The sequence below is a fragment of the Mesocricetus auratus genome, unplaced genomic scaffold (assembly GCF_017639785.1).
Source record: "Mesocricetus auratus isolate SY011 unplaced genomic scaffold, BCM_Maur_2.0 Super-Scaffold_4256, whole genome shotgun sequence".
NCBI classification, from domain to species: Eukaryota; Metazoa; Chordata; class Mammalia; order Rodentia; family Cricetidae; genus Mesocricetus; species Mesocricetus auratus.
The window spans coordinates 68,147,693-68,167,276 of record NW_024429182.1 but is presented as its reverse complement, the minus strand read 5'-3'; the positions used below and the strand labels follow the sequence as shown (position 1 = coordinate 68,167,276).

Sequence of the window (19,584 nt, the reverse complement as noted above, 5' to 3'; positions counted from 1 at the left end):
TGTACCAATTTGTTCAAGGGTACCTCCCATTTTCTCTTCTAACAGGTTCAGTGTGGCTGGATTTATGTTGAGGTCTTTGATCCATTTAGACTTAAGTTTTGTGCATGGTGATAGACATGGATCTATCTGAAGTCTTCTACATGCCAATATCCAATTATGCCAGCATTTTGTTGAAGATGCTGTCTTTTTTCCATTGTATAATTTTAGCTTCTTTGTCAAAAATCAGGTGCTCATAGGTTTGTGGATTAATTGTAGGGTTTTCAATTTGATTCCATTGGTCTACCTGTCTATTTTTGTGCCAATACCAAACTGTTTCCAGGACTATAGCTCTATAATAGAGCTTGAAGTCAGGGATGGTGATGCCTCCAGACGTTGCTTTGTTGAGCAGGGTTGTCTTGGCTATCCTGGGTTTTTTGTTTTTCCATATAAAGTTGAGAATTGTTCTTTCAAGGTCTGTGAAGAATTGTGCTGGGATTTTGATGGGGATTGCATTGAGTCTGTAGATTGCTTTTGGCAGGATTGCCATTTTTACTACATTGATCCTACCTATCCAAGAGCATGGGAGATCTTTCCATTTCCTGATGTCTTCTTTAATTTCTTTCCTTAAAGACTCAAAGTTCTTTCGATACAGGTCTTTCACTTGTTTGGTTAGTGTTACCCCCAGGTATTTTATGTTGTTTGTGGCAATTGTAAAGGATGATGTTTCTCTGATTTCTTTCTCAGCCCTTTTATCATCTGCATATAGTGAGGCTACTGATTTTCTTGAGTTGATCTTGTATCCTGCCACATTGCTGAAGGTGTTTATCAGCCGTAAGAGTTTCCTGGTAGAGTTTTTTTGGGTCACTTAACTATCATATCATCTGCAAATAGTGAAAGTTTTATGTCTTTCTTTCCAATTTGTATCCCCTTGATCTCCTTTTGTTGTCTTATTGCTGTAGCTAGAACTTCCAGTACAATATTGAAGAGATACGAGGTGAGGGGACCGTCTTGCCTTATTCCTGATCTTAGAGGAATTGCCTTGAGTTTCTCTCCATTCAGTTTGATGTTGGCTGTTGGTTTGCTGTATATAGCTTTTATGATATTTAGGTATGTTCCTGTTATCCTGGATCTCTCCAAGACCTTTATCATGGAGGGGTGTTGGCTTTTATCAAAGGCTTTTTCAGCATCTAGTGAGATGATCATGTGATTTTTGTTTCTCAGTTTGTTTATATGGTGGATTACGTTGATGGATTTTCGTATGTTGAACCATCCCTGCATCCCTGGAATGAAGCCTACTTGATCATGGTGGATGAGTTTTCTGATGTGTTCTTGGATTTGATTTGTCAGTATTTTATTGAGTATTTTTGCATCAATGTTTATGAGGGATATTGGTCTGAAGTTCTCTTTCTTAGTCGTATCTTTGTGTGGCTTGGGTATCAATGTTATTGAAGCCTCGTAAAAAGAGTTTGGCAAAGACCCTTCTGCCTCTATTCCATGGAATACTTTGAGGAGAATTGGTATAACCTGTTCTTTGAATTTCTAGTAAAATTCTGCACTGAAGCCATCTGGTCCTGGGCTTTTTTTAGGTGGGAGAATTTTTATGACTGCTTATATTTCCTTAGATGTTATAGGACTATTTAAATTGCTTATCTGTTCCTGATTTAATTTTGGTAAGTGAAATTTATGCAGAAAATTGTCCATTTCCTTTAAATTTTCAAATTTTGTGGAGTACAGCTTTTCAAATTATGACCTGATGATTCTCTGGATTTCCTCACTGTCCATTGTTATGTCTCCCTTTTCATTTCTGATTTTTTTGATTTGCATGTTCATATTCTGCCATTTGGTGAGTTTGGATAAAGGTTTGTCTATCTTGTTGATTTTCTCAAAGAACAAACTCTTTGTTACATTAATTCTTTGTATTGTTTTCCTAGTTTCTACTTTATTGATTTCAGCCCTCAGTTTAATTATTTCTTGGCATCTGCTTCCTTTTGTCCTAGAGCTTTCAGTTGTGCTGTTAATTCTCTAGTGTGAATATTTTCCAGTTTCTTCATGTGGGCACTTAGTGCTATGAACTTTCCTCTTAGCACTGCTTTCAAAGTGTCCCATAAGCTTGGATATGTTGTATCTTCATTCTCATTGAATTCTAGGAAATCTTTAATTTCTTTTTTTTATTTCTTCTTTGACCTAGGAGTGCTGCAATTGTGTATTATTCAATTTACATGAGTTTGCAGGGTTTCTGTGATTTGTGTTATTGTTGAATTCTAACTTTAAGGTATGATTGTCTGATAAGATACTGGAGTTATTCCAATTTTTGTACCTGTTGAGGTTTGATATGTTGCCAAGTATGTGGTCGATTTTTGAGAAGGTTCCATGTGGAGCTGAGAAGAAGGTATATTCTTTTGTGTTTGAATGGAGTGTTCTATAGATGTCTGTTCAACCCAATTGGGTTATAACTTCTATTAGGTCCTTCGTATCCTTGTTAAGTTTCTGTCTTGTGGCCCTGTATAGTGTTGAGAATGGGGTGTTGAAGTCTCCCACTACAAGTGTGTGAGGTTTTATATGTGCTTTGAGTTTTAGTAATGTTTCTTTTACGAAAGTGGATGGCTTTGTATTTGGGGCATAGATGTTCAAAATTGAGACTTCATCTTGGTTGATTTCTCCTGTGATGAGTATGAAGTGACCTCCTTCATCTCTTTTGATTGATTTTAGTTTAAAGTCTAATTTGTTAGATATTAGGATTGCTATCCCCGCTTGTTTCTTGGGTCCATTTGATTGGAAAATCATTTCCCTACCCTTAACTCTGAAATAACATCTGTCTTTGAAGCTGAAGTGTGTTTCTTGTATGCAGCAGAAGCATGGATTCTGTCTTTGAATCCATTCTGTTAGCCTGTGTCTTTTCATGGGCGAGTTAAGACCATTAATATTGAGGGAAATTAATGACCATTGGTAGCTCCTTCTTGTTTGTTTTGGAATGGTTGTTGCTGGTGCAAATGTATGTGGATTTCCACCACTTTTTCTTTTGCCTGTTGGTAAAGTAGGATTATCTATTGCATATGTTTTTCTGGTTGTAGCTAACTTCCTTGGGTTGGAGTTTTCCTTCCAGAATTTTCTGTAGGACTGGGTTAGTGGATATGTATCGTTTAAATCTGGTTTTGTCATGAAATATCTTGTTTTCTCCAGCTGTATTAATTGAAAGCTTTGCTGGGTATAGCAGTCTTGGCTGGCATCCATGGTCTCTTAATGTTGGTAAAATATCTATCCAGGACCTTCTGGCTTTCATCGTTTCCATAGAGAAGTCAGGTGTAATTATGATAGGTTTGCCTTTATATGTAACTTGGCCTTTTTCCCTAGCTGCTCTTAATATTCTTTCTTTATTCTGTATGTTTGGGGTCTTGATTATTATGTGTCAAGGGGATTTTTTTGGGTCCACTCTATTTGGTGTTCTGTAAGCTTCTTGCACCTTCATTGGTATGTCTTTCTTTAGGTTGGGAAAGTTTTCTTCTATGATTTTGTTGAATATATTTTCCGCCCCTTTGAGGTGGATTTCTTCACCTTCTTCTATACCTATTACTCTTAAGTGGTCTTTTCATGGTGTCCCATATTTCCTGGATATTTTGGGTTAGGGATTTGTTGGACTTAAAATTTTCTTTGGTCGATGAATCTAATTTTCCTAGTGTATCTTCAACACCTGAGATTCTCTCTTCCATCTCTTGTATTCTGTTGGTTATGCTTGCATCTGTAGTACCTGACTGTTTTCCCAGCTTTTGTATTTCCAGTATTCCTTCAGACCATGTTTTTTATTGTTTCTATTTCAGATTTCAGCCCTTGCACTGTTTGAATTGTTTCTTGCAATTTTTGTTTTGTCTTTTGCTCCATTTCTTGCATTTTTTGGATTGTTTTTTCTTCCATCTCTTTAATGGATTTTCTCATATCCTCTTTGAGGGCCTCTATCATTTCCATGAAGTTGTTTTTTATGTCATTCTTGTCTAGTTCCTTCATGTTGGGGTGTTGCAGTCTTGTTGGAGTAGGGTCTCTGGACTCTGTCAGTGTCATATTGGTTTTTCTGTTGCTCCTTGTGTTTTTATATTGTCTCCTTCCCATCCATTCTTGCAGTGGGTTCCAGAGGGTGCCTCTTCCTCTCCTGATGGGTGTGGGACCAGGGTTCCCTTCTGGTGGGTGTAGGCAAGTCCACTGTTCTGGTAGCTCTCCACTTCCTGGTCTCATGGGTGGAGAAATGGACTAGGATGCTGGGGTGCTTTGGATGGATGGAAGCCCCAGTGGTATACCCCAGGCACAGGAGTGTGGCCTGGAGACAGGCCCTGATAGTCTTAGTCATGTAGGTGGAGCAGGAGACTAGGATGCTGGGGCAAGTTTGCTCCTGCCTCTGGGATAGATGTCACCGTGGCAGTCCCCAAGTGCCTGCAGAGGTCTAGTCCTGGTTCTGTGGGTAGAGCAGTAAACTAAGGTACCTTGGCTCCTGCCTCCTCTGCCGGGATGGAAGCCTCAGTGGCAGAACCCAGGCCCAGGCAGTTGGTCCGGAAATGGGCCCTGGTTTACCTGGACCCGTGGGTGGGGCAGAAGACTAGGGAGTGTTGGCTCCTGCCGCTGGGATGGAAGACGCAGCAGTAGACCCCAAGTACAGACAGCCAGTCTAGTCCTAGTTCCGTGGGTGGAGCAGGAAACTATGGTACCTTGGCTCCTGCTGCCTCTGCCGGGATGGAAGCCTCAGTGGTAGAGCGACATTTGGATCTTGTTGGGATCTGCTAATCATGCCCAAGGCCCTGTCTCAATGTTCTAAGGTTTTTCTGTGGCAGTGGGAGCTCCCACTCCATCACTCCTGGCCTCCCTTGGTATTCCCTTCTTGATCAGCTTCCCTTAGACTCACAGACTGTACTGTCTTTTAGGACTCTCCAGGTCCTCCACCCACTAAAACCACTACAGTAATGGCATTTTCCTTATGTTGTTTGCTTTGAGCTCTGGGGCTGACTTTTAGTGTTGCTTTTGAGAATTCTATGAACACAATCCAATTTCTCTTGCTTAGTTTAAACTGTTTCCTTTTGGCTTCTCATTTGGGATGGTTTCCTGCTGTTTTCTTTCTCTGCTTAATTCAGCTAGGTTTATGCATTATGTTTGTTTTTATTTTTATTTTTTGCTCCACCCCAACATCAAGTAGAACAGAGAAGAAGATGAGATGAAATGAAAATATTCATGGTCAAGCATCTCTTAAACAGGGCAGAAACTAGGATAAGGGAATTTAAGTCATTCATCTGCTTATTTAATATATTTCTTTTTAGACTTTATTAATCCTTTGGCAATTTCAATCAATGTATCTTGATCATATCCATCCCCAGTGTCCTATTCCTAGTTTCCCTGTATACTTGGATCCCACCCACATGTCCCTTCCTTCCCTTCATGTCCTTTCCTTTTTGCTTTCTTTTGTAATCCACTGAGTTCAATTAATGACTGATGTTGTGGTTTCATTTGTGCAGATAATCATAACTGCAGTGAATCCTGAGGGCAACAGCCATATCATGTCCAGAAGACATGGCACCCCCTCCATCCTCCAGCTCTTACATTCTTTCTCCCCCTCTTCCTCAGTGTCCCCTGAGCCTGGACGGGGTTGTGATAGATGTCCAATTTAGGGATAAGCATGTAATAATCACTATTCTCAGCACCTGGGTGAGTTAAGGGTCTCTGTGTTGACTGCCTGTTTAATACACATTCCTTCGCACTCTCTGTGACCCAGGCAGAGCTCTCTCAGTGCCAAGGATGTGGTTACTGGACAAAAGAACATTCGTTCCTGTGTCCCAGAAGGAGGGCTGCAATCACTTATGCAGTTAACTATGCTAGAATATGAACAAATTTGAATGAAGATTGAATCTAGGGTGATAATATGCTTTATGGTTGTAAGGACGTTTTTTCCTTCCAATGTTCAGACAACTCAGCAGTATGTTTCAGTCCTAGTTTGGTGTAAATGAGAAGTCAGCATTATCAATCTAAGGGTTAAATGAGGAAGGCACCTAGTAATTTGCCACTCAGAAATATACATCCTCTTCATTGCACCAAAGAAGTGGCCTTTCTTCCCTATCCCAGAGGAACAAACTGTCCCCCAGCCAATGAACATTTATAACTTCTTGCCTTCACACATACCTATTTTTATTTCAATCTTAGCAAAAGCAAAACAAAACAAACAACAAAGAACATAAAAACAAATCAAAACAACAAACTCTGTCTTTTGATTTAGTTCCACATTCCAGAAGCTGTTTATGGGATTTTAATATAGCTCATGTATCAGCTTTTTAAATAAAAATGATCTCCTAAGTTTCTGTTTGCTTTGCCATTTCAGAATCAGCCACAGAAATGACAACTTCACCTGGTAATATTTCCTTCTTTACTGTTTTCTCTAAGTGTATAGATTGCCTTACCCAATTAAGGTTCCAGTTTGTATATCATATGAAATGACCCACTGTGACTTGGATGTACTCGTTTGGCAAGGTGCTTTCCTGACATGTACAAGGTCCTGAATTTGATCTCAGCATAATGTGGGGCTTGGAATCACACACCTGTAAGCCCAGCACGTAGGAGGTAGAGGCAGGAGGATCAGAAAATGACTACAACTGAATTTGAGGACAATCTGAGCTACATGAGGCTCTGACTCTTAAACAATTATATATGAAAAGGGAAACTGTACCCTAAATCTGTATGGAAGAAATGTAAGATGTTTCTGCATTTATTGACTGAAGGAGTAAACTGAACTAGAGTGCTTTCCTCAACTGCAATATGGTATGCATACTTTGTTCCTTTTCTCATGTGTGTGTGAACATGCATGTGTGTATGTGGATGCACATATGTATTTATATATATATACATATATATATATATATTTATGCCAAATATGTATCTGTACACATGGAGAGTGGCATCAGATGTCCTCCCCAATCACTCTCCTCTTTATTTTTTGAGGCAAGGTCTCTCACTGGTCAGTGAGCTCCAGAAATCTGCCTGCTTCAGCCTCCCCAGAACCAGCTCTTAGATTCGTGCTGGGATCCAAACTCAGGTCCTCATGCTTACATGGCAAACACTTTACCACCTGAGTCATCTCCCCAGCCTCCGTTCCCTTTCTTTTTGGCACAGCATCTGGTATCTGAGCTAGAGCTCCCACAGTGTGGCTTTCCTCACATACTCATTAGAGTTGATACATAGGTTATTCCAACAGTTTTAAGTCTTTAATAATCTTCATTAGACTTCAGACATCTCAGACAGAACTCTAATCTACATTTCCATAAAATAATGCAGAGACACATGCTTCGAGAGCATCTCACAGGACCAGACACCAATTTAGTGGCATGGAAATGAGAAGGAAGGAATGGCATGGGTAGATGTGTTAGAGAAATGCCAAATCCCTCTTTTGAATCCCTTTCACTATTACATTTAGTCTTCTCGGAAGTCGCATAGTAACCAAACTTTTAAATTTTTTATTGAAACTATTTTTATTCATATTTATTTGACTGAAAAGGAAACTTCTTGAGTAGCCATGCTGCATCCTGGGAGCAGTGCCTTAGAAGCCAGGTTATGCCCTGGCTCCAGCAGTAGCCATTGGATGGTGGTCTGCAGGACCCCTTACTGCTCAGAGTTGCTGCCCCTTCATATGTAGAACATGAGGATAAAGAGTCACCTCAGAGCTATGACTTAGTGGTCTATGTGACGGGATCTCTCATGGGTGTGTGTGCTGCTGTCTGCTGAGTCTATGGACTCTCGAATGTAAGCCCCTCTCGCCTTATACCCTGTTGTAAATGTCCTTCTACAGGACACTCTGAAGCTCACTCTGGAGCTCATGTTGATGAGTATACATTTAAATAGGTTGGAGAAATTCTGCCCATGTTCCTTCTGAACTGGAAACAGTTAGGGAAATGGTCTGTCATCCATATTTCCAAAATTGCAAAGCTGTCTTCCAGGCTTGGTAAAAATTAACCTTGAAATCACACAATGAAAGCAGTTCTTTCTTTTGTGTTGGATCTGTGAGATGTGCTGAGGTGTTCCAGGCCAGGACAAATAAGGTATGATGCCATTGCGGCTCAGCACTTTACAAGGGCTGAAAGAAACTTCAGAGACCACAGATACCAGAACCCTCAACTGGGAAACACATGAGCCCACTGATCCACTTAAGAATTGAAATTCAGATCACCTGGCTTTGCCTATGAGTGTTGAAATCATCTTTAGCTCCACATTTTTCTCCTTTCCAAATCTGTGTATAGTTCTCATTGTATGTCTCCATTGTACATGATACTGTGTTACATAGAGACACTTCCACACGCACCTACATTATACATAAACACATCCCCTCTCACACTGTCCACCCTCCCTTTCCTTGGTCTTCTTTTTTATTCCTGTCAGTCCCTTTGATCCCCTAGGCAGCTTTGTTTCTACTTTCATACCATAAAAACACACATGACTTTATATATTTATATAAAAAGCCACATGCCACAAATGAAGGAAATCATGATATTGTCTCTCTTCTTGAGATTGGCATCCATTTTCCACTTGCATCTATTTTCTTGTAAATGATGCTACTTCATTCTTTATTAGCCCCCACTTAAAAAAAACAGAGGCTTTTATATGAGAATCCACATATCCAGCTGGTTTCTCCCCCATGCTAGGGATCAAACACTGGGACTCATATAAGTTATTTACCCCCCAAACTACACCCCCAGACCAAGATTTTTAGCTTGGATCAAAAGGGAAGAAGCTCAAAATGCCCAATGGTAATGGAATTTCAATTGGCTGAGGCTGAGCTATGAGGATTGTCCTTCATATGAACCCAGGCTTTTCCATTTGCTCCTGACCCTACCATGTGTGTCCAGGTCTGTAGTCATCTCCATTTCCATGTCTCTCAGAGTTTAATGTGAACAGAACTTTCTGGCAATTCTGTTAAAATGCACATTTGCATCCAAACGTCTGCATTTCTTTTTCTTTATTTTATGTGCATGAATGTTTTGTATGCATGAAAGTATGTGCACTATGTTGTATATGGAGTTTCTGTTCCCACAGCATTTTAGCCCCAAATAAACACACAGACACTTATATTAATTATAAACTGTTTGGCTAATGGCTCAAGATTCTTATTGGCTAGCTCTCTTAATTATTAACCCATTTTTATTAATGTAAGTATTTTGATGTGGTCTTATCTTACCAGAGAATGCACCAGAATGTTACTCTTTCAGCAGCTACATGGCATCTCTCTAGCAGCTTCTCTCTGCCTTCCTCTCCCCAGCATTCTCCTCATCTGGTAGCCCTGCCTATACTTCCTACCTGGCTACTGGACAATTAGTGTTTTATTCATCAACCAATAAGAGAAACATATGTACAGAAGGACATCCCCCATCACCATGTGTGTGCCTGGTGCTGGCAAACATCACAGGAGAGCCTTAGATTTCCAAGACATGGAGTTACAGATGTTTGTAAGCTACCATGTAGGTGCTTGGAGCCAAACCTAGGTCATCTTTAAGATCAGTATGTGCTCTTAACAATTGAACCACGTCTTCAGTTCCAGGGACCTGTATTTCTAAAAGCAGGACACAGACAGTGCTGATCTGCAGGATAGTCCTTCCCAAGCAGGAGTTGAAGGTTGGAGATTTTGTGACTTGTCCAGAGTCACATACTCTGTTACACAGACACTAGGAGCCAGGTCTCTTGGCTCCAGCTCCATGTACTACTACTTACTACAGTTCATTTCCTTTAACTTTATGAAACAGAGACTAGGGGAATCTAATAGGAACAACGTAGAACCAAATATATTAAGACACGTTTGTGTATGGGGTCATTTAGTTTTACAAATAAACTTGATTGACAAGGATGGTGCTTAACTACAATTTTCTCACCCTGCTTGTTTCAACAGTTCCTACCTCAAGCCCAGCTTCAGCTTTGGTCCTTGCAACTGGTAAGCTTTATACTCATTTTCCCATTCACTCTCTATCAGGGACGATATGATGTTGAAATTCTACCAAGCTAGTACAGCTTTACTCCTGGTTCTCCAAGTCACTTGGATGAATTAATATCTCACGAAGTAGACAAGATCCCAGAAGTAGATCAAGAGGGCCTCTCTGCAGCTAAGTCAAGAACAAGTTCATGCCCAAGTCAAGTGCTTGCATACACGCATGTGAGTGAACCTCTCACAGCCTGCCAGTACATTGTTGCTTTTTGCATACCCTTAGCATTGAGCTCTCTGGCCAGCCTACTGACTGTACATTAGGAAAAAATAGGTTGGAGGTGGGGATATAAGGACTGGGAGGGCTAGCTCCATATTGGCAATGGCATGGATGCTAACATATGCTACAATACTCTTATGGAGCAAAAATGCCCACTCGTCCCAGTGTCCTTTGATTTACCTCTGTACCATATCCCAATACAAACAGATATTCTTCCTAATGAGTCTGGATCTTGCAAGTAGCAGGTTTCATCTCAGGAAAGATTTAATTTATACTATCACAGGGTGTGTTCTTTGAATCTGGATGCTGAAATTCTTACTCAGAAAGACATGAAATAACTACCCCTCATATCAGTTTTCCCAACAACAAAGGCAGACTGCAGTAAAGGTGGCATAGAGTGTAAACAAAAAATGAATGAAAACTTTTGACCAATTGACTGACATTCCCACTTGTGTTTTGTATCAGGTATCACTCCCACTTCAGTAGAAGCAACTCCCTCACCTGATAATGGCCTCTGCCCACCACACTGCACAGGTAGGACAGCAGGGTGTTTGCCATGGAAGGGGTTAAAATGAGCACACAGCTTGAGAGTGGTTGTCATTGTCTTTGAGCAGACTGCCTCATCAAACCAGACCCAGCACTGGGAATAAGATGAAGGAAGGATTAGTAGAGAGATGGGGGATCCTTGGCATTGTAAGAGCTTCTGACAACACACAAACACACATATACAGACACACATCACATACCACACACCACACACACAACACACACACACAACACATACATAACAATACAACATACACATACACATACCATAACACACAACACACGCTGCACACATACCACACATACACACCACACGCCACCATACCACATCACATGCTATCACACCACACCCAAACCACACACTCACCACACACACACACCACATACAACATACACACCACATACAACATACACATAGGAATACACATACCATACACACACCACACACCACACACATATCACACATACACACCACACCATATCACACGATATCACACCACACACACCACACCACACACATACACACACCACATACAACACACACATAGACATACACATACCATACACACACAACATGCACTGTACACATATCATGCATACACACCACACGACACCACACCACATCACACAATATCACACCACACACACACCATACACCACGCACACCACACTACACACATACACACAGGCATACACACCTCCCTCATAGCACTATCACTGCAGTTTTCCAACTCCTTATGAAATGTTTGGTCTTGTCTGTCTTTCCATGAGATAGGCCTCTTTCTGAGGACTCAAATCATAATGTAATTTTGTTGATGTCCTCTCCAGCACTAGTCCAGTGCTGGTACAGAGGAGAAGGCAATCAAGATAAGTTAATTAAATAAATGAAATCCAGGTGTCAATGTTCCATTTTTTGGTACTTAATAGGATTTGACCATTTACCTTTTCTTATTTACAGGCTCTTTGGCAACTACTACAATTATAACCACTCCAACTGGTAATTTGAATGTTCTTTTTGGTTCCAGTTGCTTAGATAAGCAACTATTTACATCACTGAGTATCCTTGACATTCATCCAGTGTCCGTGGGGCATCCAGTCTCCACTGTGCTGTTTAATCTAGTGAGATGGGTTGTTCATTTGTTGTGTAGTATTTAGATAGAGAACCTGTTCAATGAACATGTTGACGATAACATTAAGGTCAATGAAAGGGCATTCCTTTCATATGTCTATCCATGCAAGCATATGTTATTCATGTGTATGCAAATGCCATGTGTACAGCATGTTCACAGGTGTATAGGCCACAGAACAGTCTCAGATGTCTTTCTCAGAAATGTCAACCACTTCCTTACAAACAGTGTCTCTTCTTGGCCCGGAGTTCATTAATTAGACTACCCTGACTGGCCAGGGGACCCCAGAGATCCTTCTATCTTTGCATTTAGTACTGGGCTTTAAGAATATACCAGCATGCCTGGCATTTTATGTGGGTTCTAGGAATCAAATTCCAGTTTTTATGCTTGCCTACTGAGTCATTTCCTCAGTCCAAACACTCAGGTTACAATCTCCTACTCACTGGGTTGGTTTATATACAGACGTGCCTTTAACCTCGGCAGAAGAGGAGACCTCCTCTGGTGATGTTTTCTGATTGTCATGAGTTTTTTTTCCTGTAAAACTTTTCCCTCTTCTTTCTATTAAGCAAATAAGCCAAGCATGCCTCTTCTTCTTTGTGTGCAGACAGATCTTCAACCTCAACAGAATCAAGGCCTCCGAATGGTAAAGTCTCCCATTGTGTTGTTTCTTATTTGTCATGTTGTATTTAGAAGATGACTCTACTTAATGATCATATCAGCCACAAAGTAAGACCAATGAAAAGACAGAGCCAGCACTGCCCGGCTCGTTTTAAAGCACCCTGTTCTCTGGGTTCTACACAGATGCATCTCCAGTCTCAGCAGAAGAGGAGGCACTCTCTGGTAACATTTTCAGCTTATGCTTCTGAAGTCGAATATACTCGCTGCTTTTAATCTTTCTGTTTGGAGGGTGGCTCTAAGTACATTTCTTCTTGTGTTTGTTCATTGACACTGCTTCAGTGTCAGCAGAAGTAATCTCTCCAACTGGTAAAGTCCCCCACAAAGTTGCTTAACTAAAGAGATGTGTTTTTGGGGTTTTTCTTGTTTTTAGGATATAGGGTTTCTCTGTATTGTTTTGGAGGCTGTCTGACCAGCCCAGCCTCGAACTCACAGAGATCCGCCTGACTCTGCCTCCCAAGTGCTGGGATTAAAGGCATGCATCACCACAGCCCGGCGAGATGTGTTTTTTTAATGTGTTTATTAGCATGTTTAAATTATATATAATAATGGGCTTCATCTTGACCTCATATATATGTGTATACTGTATTTTCACCATATTTACCCCACTGTCCTCTCTTGTACTCCCACATTCCAGCTGATCTCTCCCTCTACTTCCACGTGGTTTTTGTGTGAACTAGTGAATATGAATTGGGCTGCTCACAGAAGCATAGAGAGGGGATTATTTGCAACAGTGGCCAGGTCACTGAAGAAAATGTTTCTCCCTCCCCTAGCCATCAGCTATTGCCTGTAACTTAGAGATGGAAAGGGCCACATAAGTATGCACTTCCATGGCAGAATAATAGTGGGCTCAGTCTTGTGCATGTCTTGGGGCAGGAAGTCATACTTGCTGAAGCAGTGATAGAGGCATAGGCACACCATGCCCAGAAGAGGGCATGCCAAATCACTACAACACTTTCTTTGGCACTTACATTCTGTTTGAGTTTTGAAGTTTCTCATTTCCTTCCCATATGCAATATGAGTTGTTATAACTAACCACAGACTTAAATGAAGCTCAAGATCACCCAACTCTTCTTCAACAATGTTCCCTGATCTTGGAGAGGGATGACATAGACCCACTTAGGGCTGAGCATTTAAGTCAGATGTTATTAGCACTTTGAGCAGTCATTAGTCTCTGCAGTCACCACCACCCACTGCAAAAAGAAGCTTCTCTGACAAAAGCAGAAGCCAGCACCAATTTATGGGCATAAACATAATAATTTAGGTGTCAACTTGACAGCCATATCAATTCCATTTAGCAAAACAACAGCAGTAGCTTTCCACTAGCCCTATCACGTCCTATTCTATGGGCTTTTGACCAGGTTTGCAGTGCTGGATTCCTAGGGAGTAGCCTCAAATCCAGTCAGAAAAGTTAGTTACACCCACAACAGTCATGTCACTCTTAAACCAAGGGGTGCATTTCTCCTGACAAATCAATAGTGTAACATGCAGAATTCACAGTGGAGTAAGACTATTGATGACAGTGCTTCCCCAGTGGTCTGAATGAGACCATCCACCCTGGGAAAGTTAGCCATGAAGAAGAAAGCTTAAAGCTCAGTTCCACCTCGATTTCTGCATACCCAGCAAGCAAAGTGTGTGGTGCCTTCAGCTTTAGAGATGGGTTCCTTATTTGTCAAGTCATATTTAGAAATTAATCCACTTAATGATCATATTGGCTACAACACAAGGATCAGTGAAAAGACACTCATTTCAAAGCATCCTGTCTCTGGATTTATGTAGATGCATCTTCATCCTCAGAAGAAGTGGAAACATCCTCAGGTAATGATTTTGACTGTCACATTTCTTTAATACAACCAGGGATTTTTTTCTTTCTATTTGGCAACTGACCCAAGATGTGTTTCATCTACTTTTCATTCATATATATGTCCTCAAGTTCAGCAAGTGACTTCTTCAGCTTGTAAATTCTCCTAGGATGCTATTTAACTAATGTGATAGTATTCTTACTTGTTATGTATTTAGAAAATGAGCCTCCTTACAATCATACTGACTACAAAGTAAAGATCAATGAAAGCCATTCATTTCTTCTGAGTATATGCATGCGTGTTCACACCTGAAAGTGCATCTGTACGCATAGGTGCTCTTGTGTAGCGAGACTAGAAAAGGACCTTATGTGTCATTCTTAGTAATGCCATCCACTTCCTTTAAGACAGGGTCTGTCACTAGTCTGGAGCTCACTAATTAGACTGAATGACTGGCCAGTAAGCCATATGGGTTCCCATGTCTCTGCCTCCCCAGCACTGAGATTACAAGCACACGCCAGCACTCCTAGTGCTTTTACATAACTCTTGGGAATTGAGCTCAGGTTCTAGGTGAGCCATCCACTCAACCCACGACATTAATTTTAAAGCCTCCGATACTTTTTTTCTGGGTTTATATGCAAATGTATCTTCATCAGCAGGAGTGACCTCCTCTGGTAATGTTTTCTACCTGTCATTTTTCTTAACTAATAAAATGAGAGCTTTTCTTCCTCCTAATTGGTAAATGATCTGGCTGTGCCTTTTCTTCTCTTTGTCTACAGACACTTCTTCGACCTCAGCAGAAACAAGTTCTTCAAATGGTAAACACATGGTGCTGCTTAACTATTTTATTTGTCATGTTGTACTTAGACACTGAACCTACTTAATGGTCAAGCTGACCACTAAGTAAAGATAGTGAAAACACCCCAAGTATTGTTGTACTCATGTTAGAGCATCTTCTTCTCTGGGCTTACACACAGATGCATCTTCAGCTTCCACAGAAGATGCCTCTTCTGGTAATGTTTTTTTTTGACTCTCAAATTTCTTATTAAACCCAGTCGGAGCTTCTCCTCTTTCTGTTTGGAAAATAACCACACATACATTTTTCTTCTTTTTGTTCGTAGATGTGTCTTCAACCTCAGCAGAAGTGGAGAGTGAAAAGTCAACTGGTAAAGCCCTTCATTGTGCTGTTGTATTTTAACGAATGAAATGTGGATTTTGTCTTTGAGGTTTTTTTGTTATCATGTATTAGTTATACATAAAAGGATTAATTGAAGCATTTTCATACTGTATGCTGTATTAACCTTAATTATTCTCTCCTGTCCCCTCACACTCTGTAATCTTTGTTTCTCTTCCCAGCTTGGCCTCTACTCTCATCTTTATTCCATGAATTATCAGTTTAATTAGGTTATTAGAAGATCCCCCATAGGGAGTTATTTGCAACATTATTGGCAACTTACCAGGGACTACACCACTGAATGTATCTCCTTCTTCCAGCAACTGTTTGCTGCCTATAAATCATCAGGAAGGAGTGAGGTCTCACGAGCTCCTCCCTGCTCTACGATGGAATGATGATGAGCCTGATACTGTGCTTGTCTTGTGCATATAATCACAGTTGCGGAGTGTCCAAGAGCTCAACAGCCATAGTCACAACATTCCACCCTGCCCTGACTCACTCTCTTCTAGCCACCCTCACCCCATGATACATCCTGACACTTGGAAGGGGTGACACAGATGCCACATTCAATGGAGAACTTACACAGTTATGAGTCTGCACAGTGACCAGTAACCAATGCAAGAAGATTCTCTGATCAAAGCTGACACTATATTAATCCAAGAGCATAGATGTAAATGTTTCAAAGAAAAATTGATAGGCACCCCATGTTCACTTAACAATACAACAGAAGTAGCTTCCCCACTAAGACTTTTCATATCTCCAGGTCAGGTTTACAGTACCAGACATAAATTCCCCCCTATGAAGACAAACTTGAGTTCAACCAAAAAGGAGTTGGTTACCCCATATCAGATATGTCACTCTTGTAGCAGCAGGAACATCTTGCCTGGAAGGTCAGTGTTATAGTCTGCAGGGTTCACAGCTGAGAAATGTTGATGGTGACGGTACTTCCCCAGAAATCCCCATAGTAACTTCCAAAACTGTGAAAACTAGCCAGTAGGGAGAAAGCTTGCAGCTAAGTGCCAGTGTTATTTCTGTATGTCCTGTAAGCAAAGTGTGTGATATCTTCAGCAGTAGAGATCATTTTCCTATTTGTCATGTCATATCTAGAAGAGGCATATTTAATGACCATAATGACCACAAGATAGATGTACCAATGAAAGCTACTCATTTTAAAGTGTCTTGTTTTCTGGATTTATACACAGATGCATCTTCAGCCTCACCAGAAGACACCTCCTCTGGTAAGGTTTTTGACTGCCAATTTTCTTATTAAACAGTCAGAGCTTTTCCTCTTTCTATTTTGCAAAGGAATCCAGGTACGTCTCCTCCTCTCTATCTGCAGCTATTTCTTCAAACTCAGCATTGTGATGGTTCACTAATTAGAGACTTTTCTTTTTTTGTCATGTTGTCATGTTGTGTTTAGAAAATAAGGCTACTGGTGATCACATTGACCACAAAGCAATGGCCAAAGGATACTTGTGTGTGTGTGTGTGTGTGTGTGTGTGCACATGCATGCACACGCTCACCCGCCCACATGCATCATGCACTCATGTGTTGCTCAGATGCTATTGCACCAGTCAGTGTGCACACATATGTGGAGGCTGGAGGACAGTATTGGGTGTCGATTTCTGGAGTACAGCCCATCTCCTTTGGGACAGGGTCTCTCATTGGCTCAGAGCTCACTAATTGGGGTAAGGTAACTGGCCACAGGCACAGGGTTCTCCTTGCCTCTTTCTCTCCAGTGCTGGGATTACAAGTACACATCACTCCAGGCAGTTTTACATGGGTTCTGAGAATTGATCTCAGAGTCACAAGCTTTCAAGGCAAGTATTTACCTACTGGGCCATTTCTTATCAGGACACTAAAATTGCAACTCCCTGTTTTCTGACTTCCTACACAGATGCATCTTCAGTCTCCACAGAAGATACCTCCTCTGGTAATGTTCTCTGCCTGTCATGCTTCTACAGTAAACAAATGACAGCCTTTTCTCTTCCTATTTGGTAAATTATCTAAATATTTATTTTTCTGTCTGTAGATACTCCTTCAGCCTCAGCAGAATCCAGCTCTCCAACTGGTAATGAATGTTGTCCCCAATATTCTGTTTAGCTAAATGAAGTGAATTTCTTATCAGTCGTGCTGTAATTAGAACATGAGCCCATTTAATAATCACACTGACACAAAATAAAGCCCAGTGACAAGAAGCATATCTTTCACAAGCTTGTGGATGATGTTTGTATGGGGACTATGAGCACTATTCTATATGTGCATGTGAGGCTGGAAGAGAACCTTGGATGTCATCCTCAGGAACTTCTGTTCACCTCCTTTGAGGCAGGGTCTCTCTCTGGCCTGGCGCTCACTGATTAGGCTAGAGAGACTGAGAGACTGAGCACAGAGCTATGGGCATCCTCCTTTCTCTGTCTCCCTGTGCTGGGAAGATAGGGCACACAACCACTCCCAGCATTTATGTGGGTGCCCTGAGTTGATCTCAGGTTCACATGTTTGTAAGGTAAGCGCTTTACCTACTGAGCCATGCTCCCAATCCAGTATACTCATTTTAAAGCATCCTATTTTCTGGGTTTATATATAGATGCATCTTCATCACCAGAAGATACATCCTCTGGTAATCTTTCTGTATTTATTAAATACAGTGAAAGCTTTACTCTTCCCATTGGGCAAAGGACCTAGCCCCGGCTCTTCTTTCTTTGTCTGTAGGCATTTCGTCAACCTCAGCAGAATCAAGCTCTCTGAATGGTAAAGTACTCCATTGTGCTGCTTACCTAGTGAAGAAATCCCTTATTTGCTATGTATATTTAGACAGTAAATCTATTTAATGACCACATTGACTGCAAAGTAAAGCTAATAAAAACCAGCCCGGGTATAATTGTATTCATTTCAAAGCATCCTGTTTGTCTTTCTACACAGATGCATCATCAGTCTCTGCAGATGATACCTCCTCCGGTAATGTTTTCTGCCTATCATGATTTTACACTACACAAATGACAACCTTTTCTCTTTCTGTTTGGCAGATTATCTAAATTTTATTTCTCTTTGTCTGTAGATATTTCTTCAGCCTCAGCAGAATCAAGCTCTCCAACTGGTAATGTCCCCAATATTCTATTAAGCTAAATGAAACAAATTTCTTATCAGTCACAGGAAATCTCCTCTTGGAATCTTTTCAGACCATGACAGCTCTTAAGTGAAATACAATCATAGTTTTTCCTCTGTTTGGAAAGTGATTACACTTACATTTATTCTTCTCTTTGCTCATAGATATTTCTTCACCCTCAGCAGAAGGAAAGAATGGAGAGCCAACTGGTAAAGTCGTTCTCTGTGTTGCCTAAACAATGAAATGCTTCTTTTAATTCTTAATCAAGTGTATTGGGTATGTACATGTATATGTACATAAGAGTGTGGGTGTTCATGGAGACCAGAGACTTAGGATCCAGCTGGAGCTGGAGTTACAGACGGCTGTGAGCCACCAATGTGCGTGCTGGGGGGTGTGAACTTGAGTCCTCTGAAAGAACAGTTAGCAGTTTTTACCACAGAGCAATCTCTCCAGCCCCCCCTTCAAAAATAACATTTAATTATATATAGTAGTGAATTTCATTATATTTTCATACCTGTACATAGCATAGTTAATGATACTTATGTGCAGTGCTCCATCCAGTCCTCCTCACCCTGTTCCTCTTCCCAGTGAGGACCTCTTCTACTTTGGTACCTTTTCATTTTATGGGCAAAGAAGTTGATTTGGATTACCGGAGAAGCATAATTGAGGGTTATTTCTGAAAGCATTGGCAGTGACTGTGCTACTAAAGTAAATGTCTCTCACTCCCATAGCAAGCAGGTATTGTATAGACCCTTGAGGATTGGCAAGTCTCATGAATCTCCCACTTCCATAACAATGATGATAGGCTCAACCTTGGGCAAGTCATGTGCAATAATTACATTGGTGGAGAGTTCAAGAACACAATCGTACCACTCCATACCCAGAACATAATGTTCCACAGTACTCCATCACTTCCTACAGCCTTTACCCTTGCTTTGTTTTAAAGATTTTTAATGTGCTCTTCATAATGAAATGT

At 40.8% G+C, this 19,584-nt stretch overlaps 1 protein-coding gene across 1 annotated transcript in view; it reads left to right on the top strand.

The window, feature by feature from the left end:
- Window positions 1-19,584, top strand: part of LOC101835886 (deleted in malignant brain tumors 1 protein-like) — a 121,941-nt gene that overhangs the window by 77,390 nt on the left and 24,967 nt on the right. Inside the window, 16 exon segments of the mRNA XM_040731272.1 lie at window positions 6,326-6,388; window positions 8,616-8,618; window positions 9,875-9,916; window positions 10,650-10,718; window positions 12,320-12,358; window positions 12,462-12,500; window positions 12,659-12,697; window positions 14,312-14,351; window positions 14,974-15,005; window positions 15,111-15,149; window positions 15,309-15,344; window positions 15,453-15,497; window positions 18,090-18,122; window positions 18,425-18,460; window positions 18,561-18,599; window positions 18,773-18,817. Coding sequence (XP_040587206.1) covers window positions 6,326-6,388; window positions 8,616-8,618; window positions 9,875-9,916; window positions 10,650-10,718; window positions 12,320-12,358; window positions 12,462-12,500; window positions 12,659-12,697; window positions 14,312-14,351; window positions 14,974-15,005; window positions 15,111-15,149; window positions 15,309-15,344; window positions 15,453-15,497; window positions 18,090-18,122; window positions 18,425-18,460; window positions 18,561-18,599; window positions 18,773-18,817 — 639 coding nt within the window.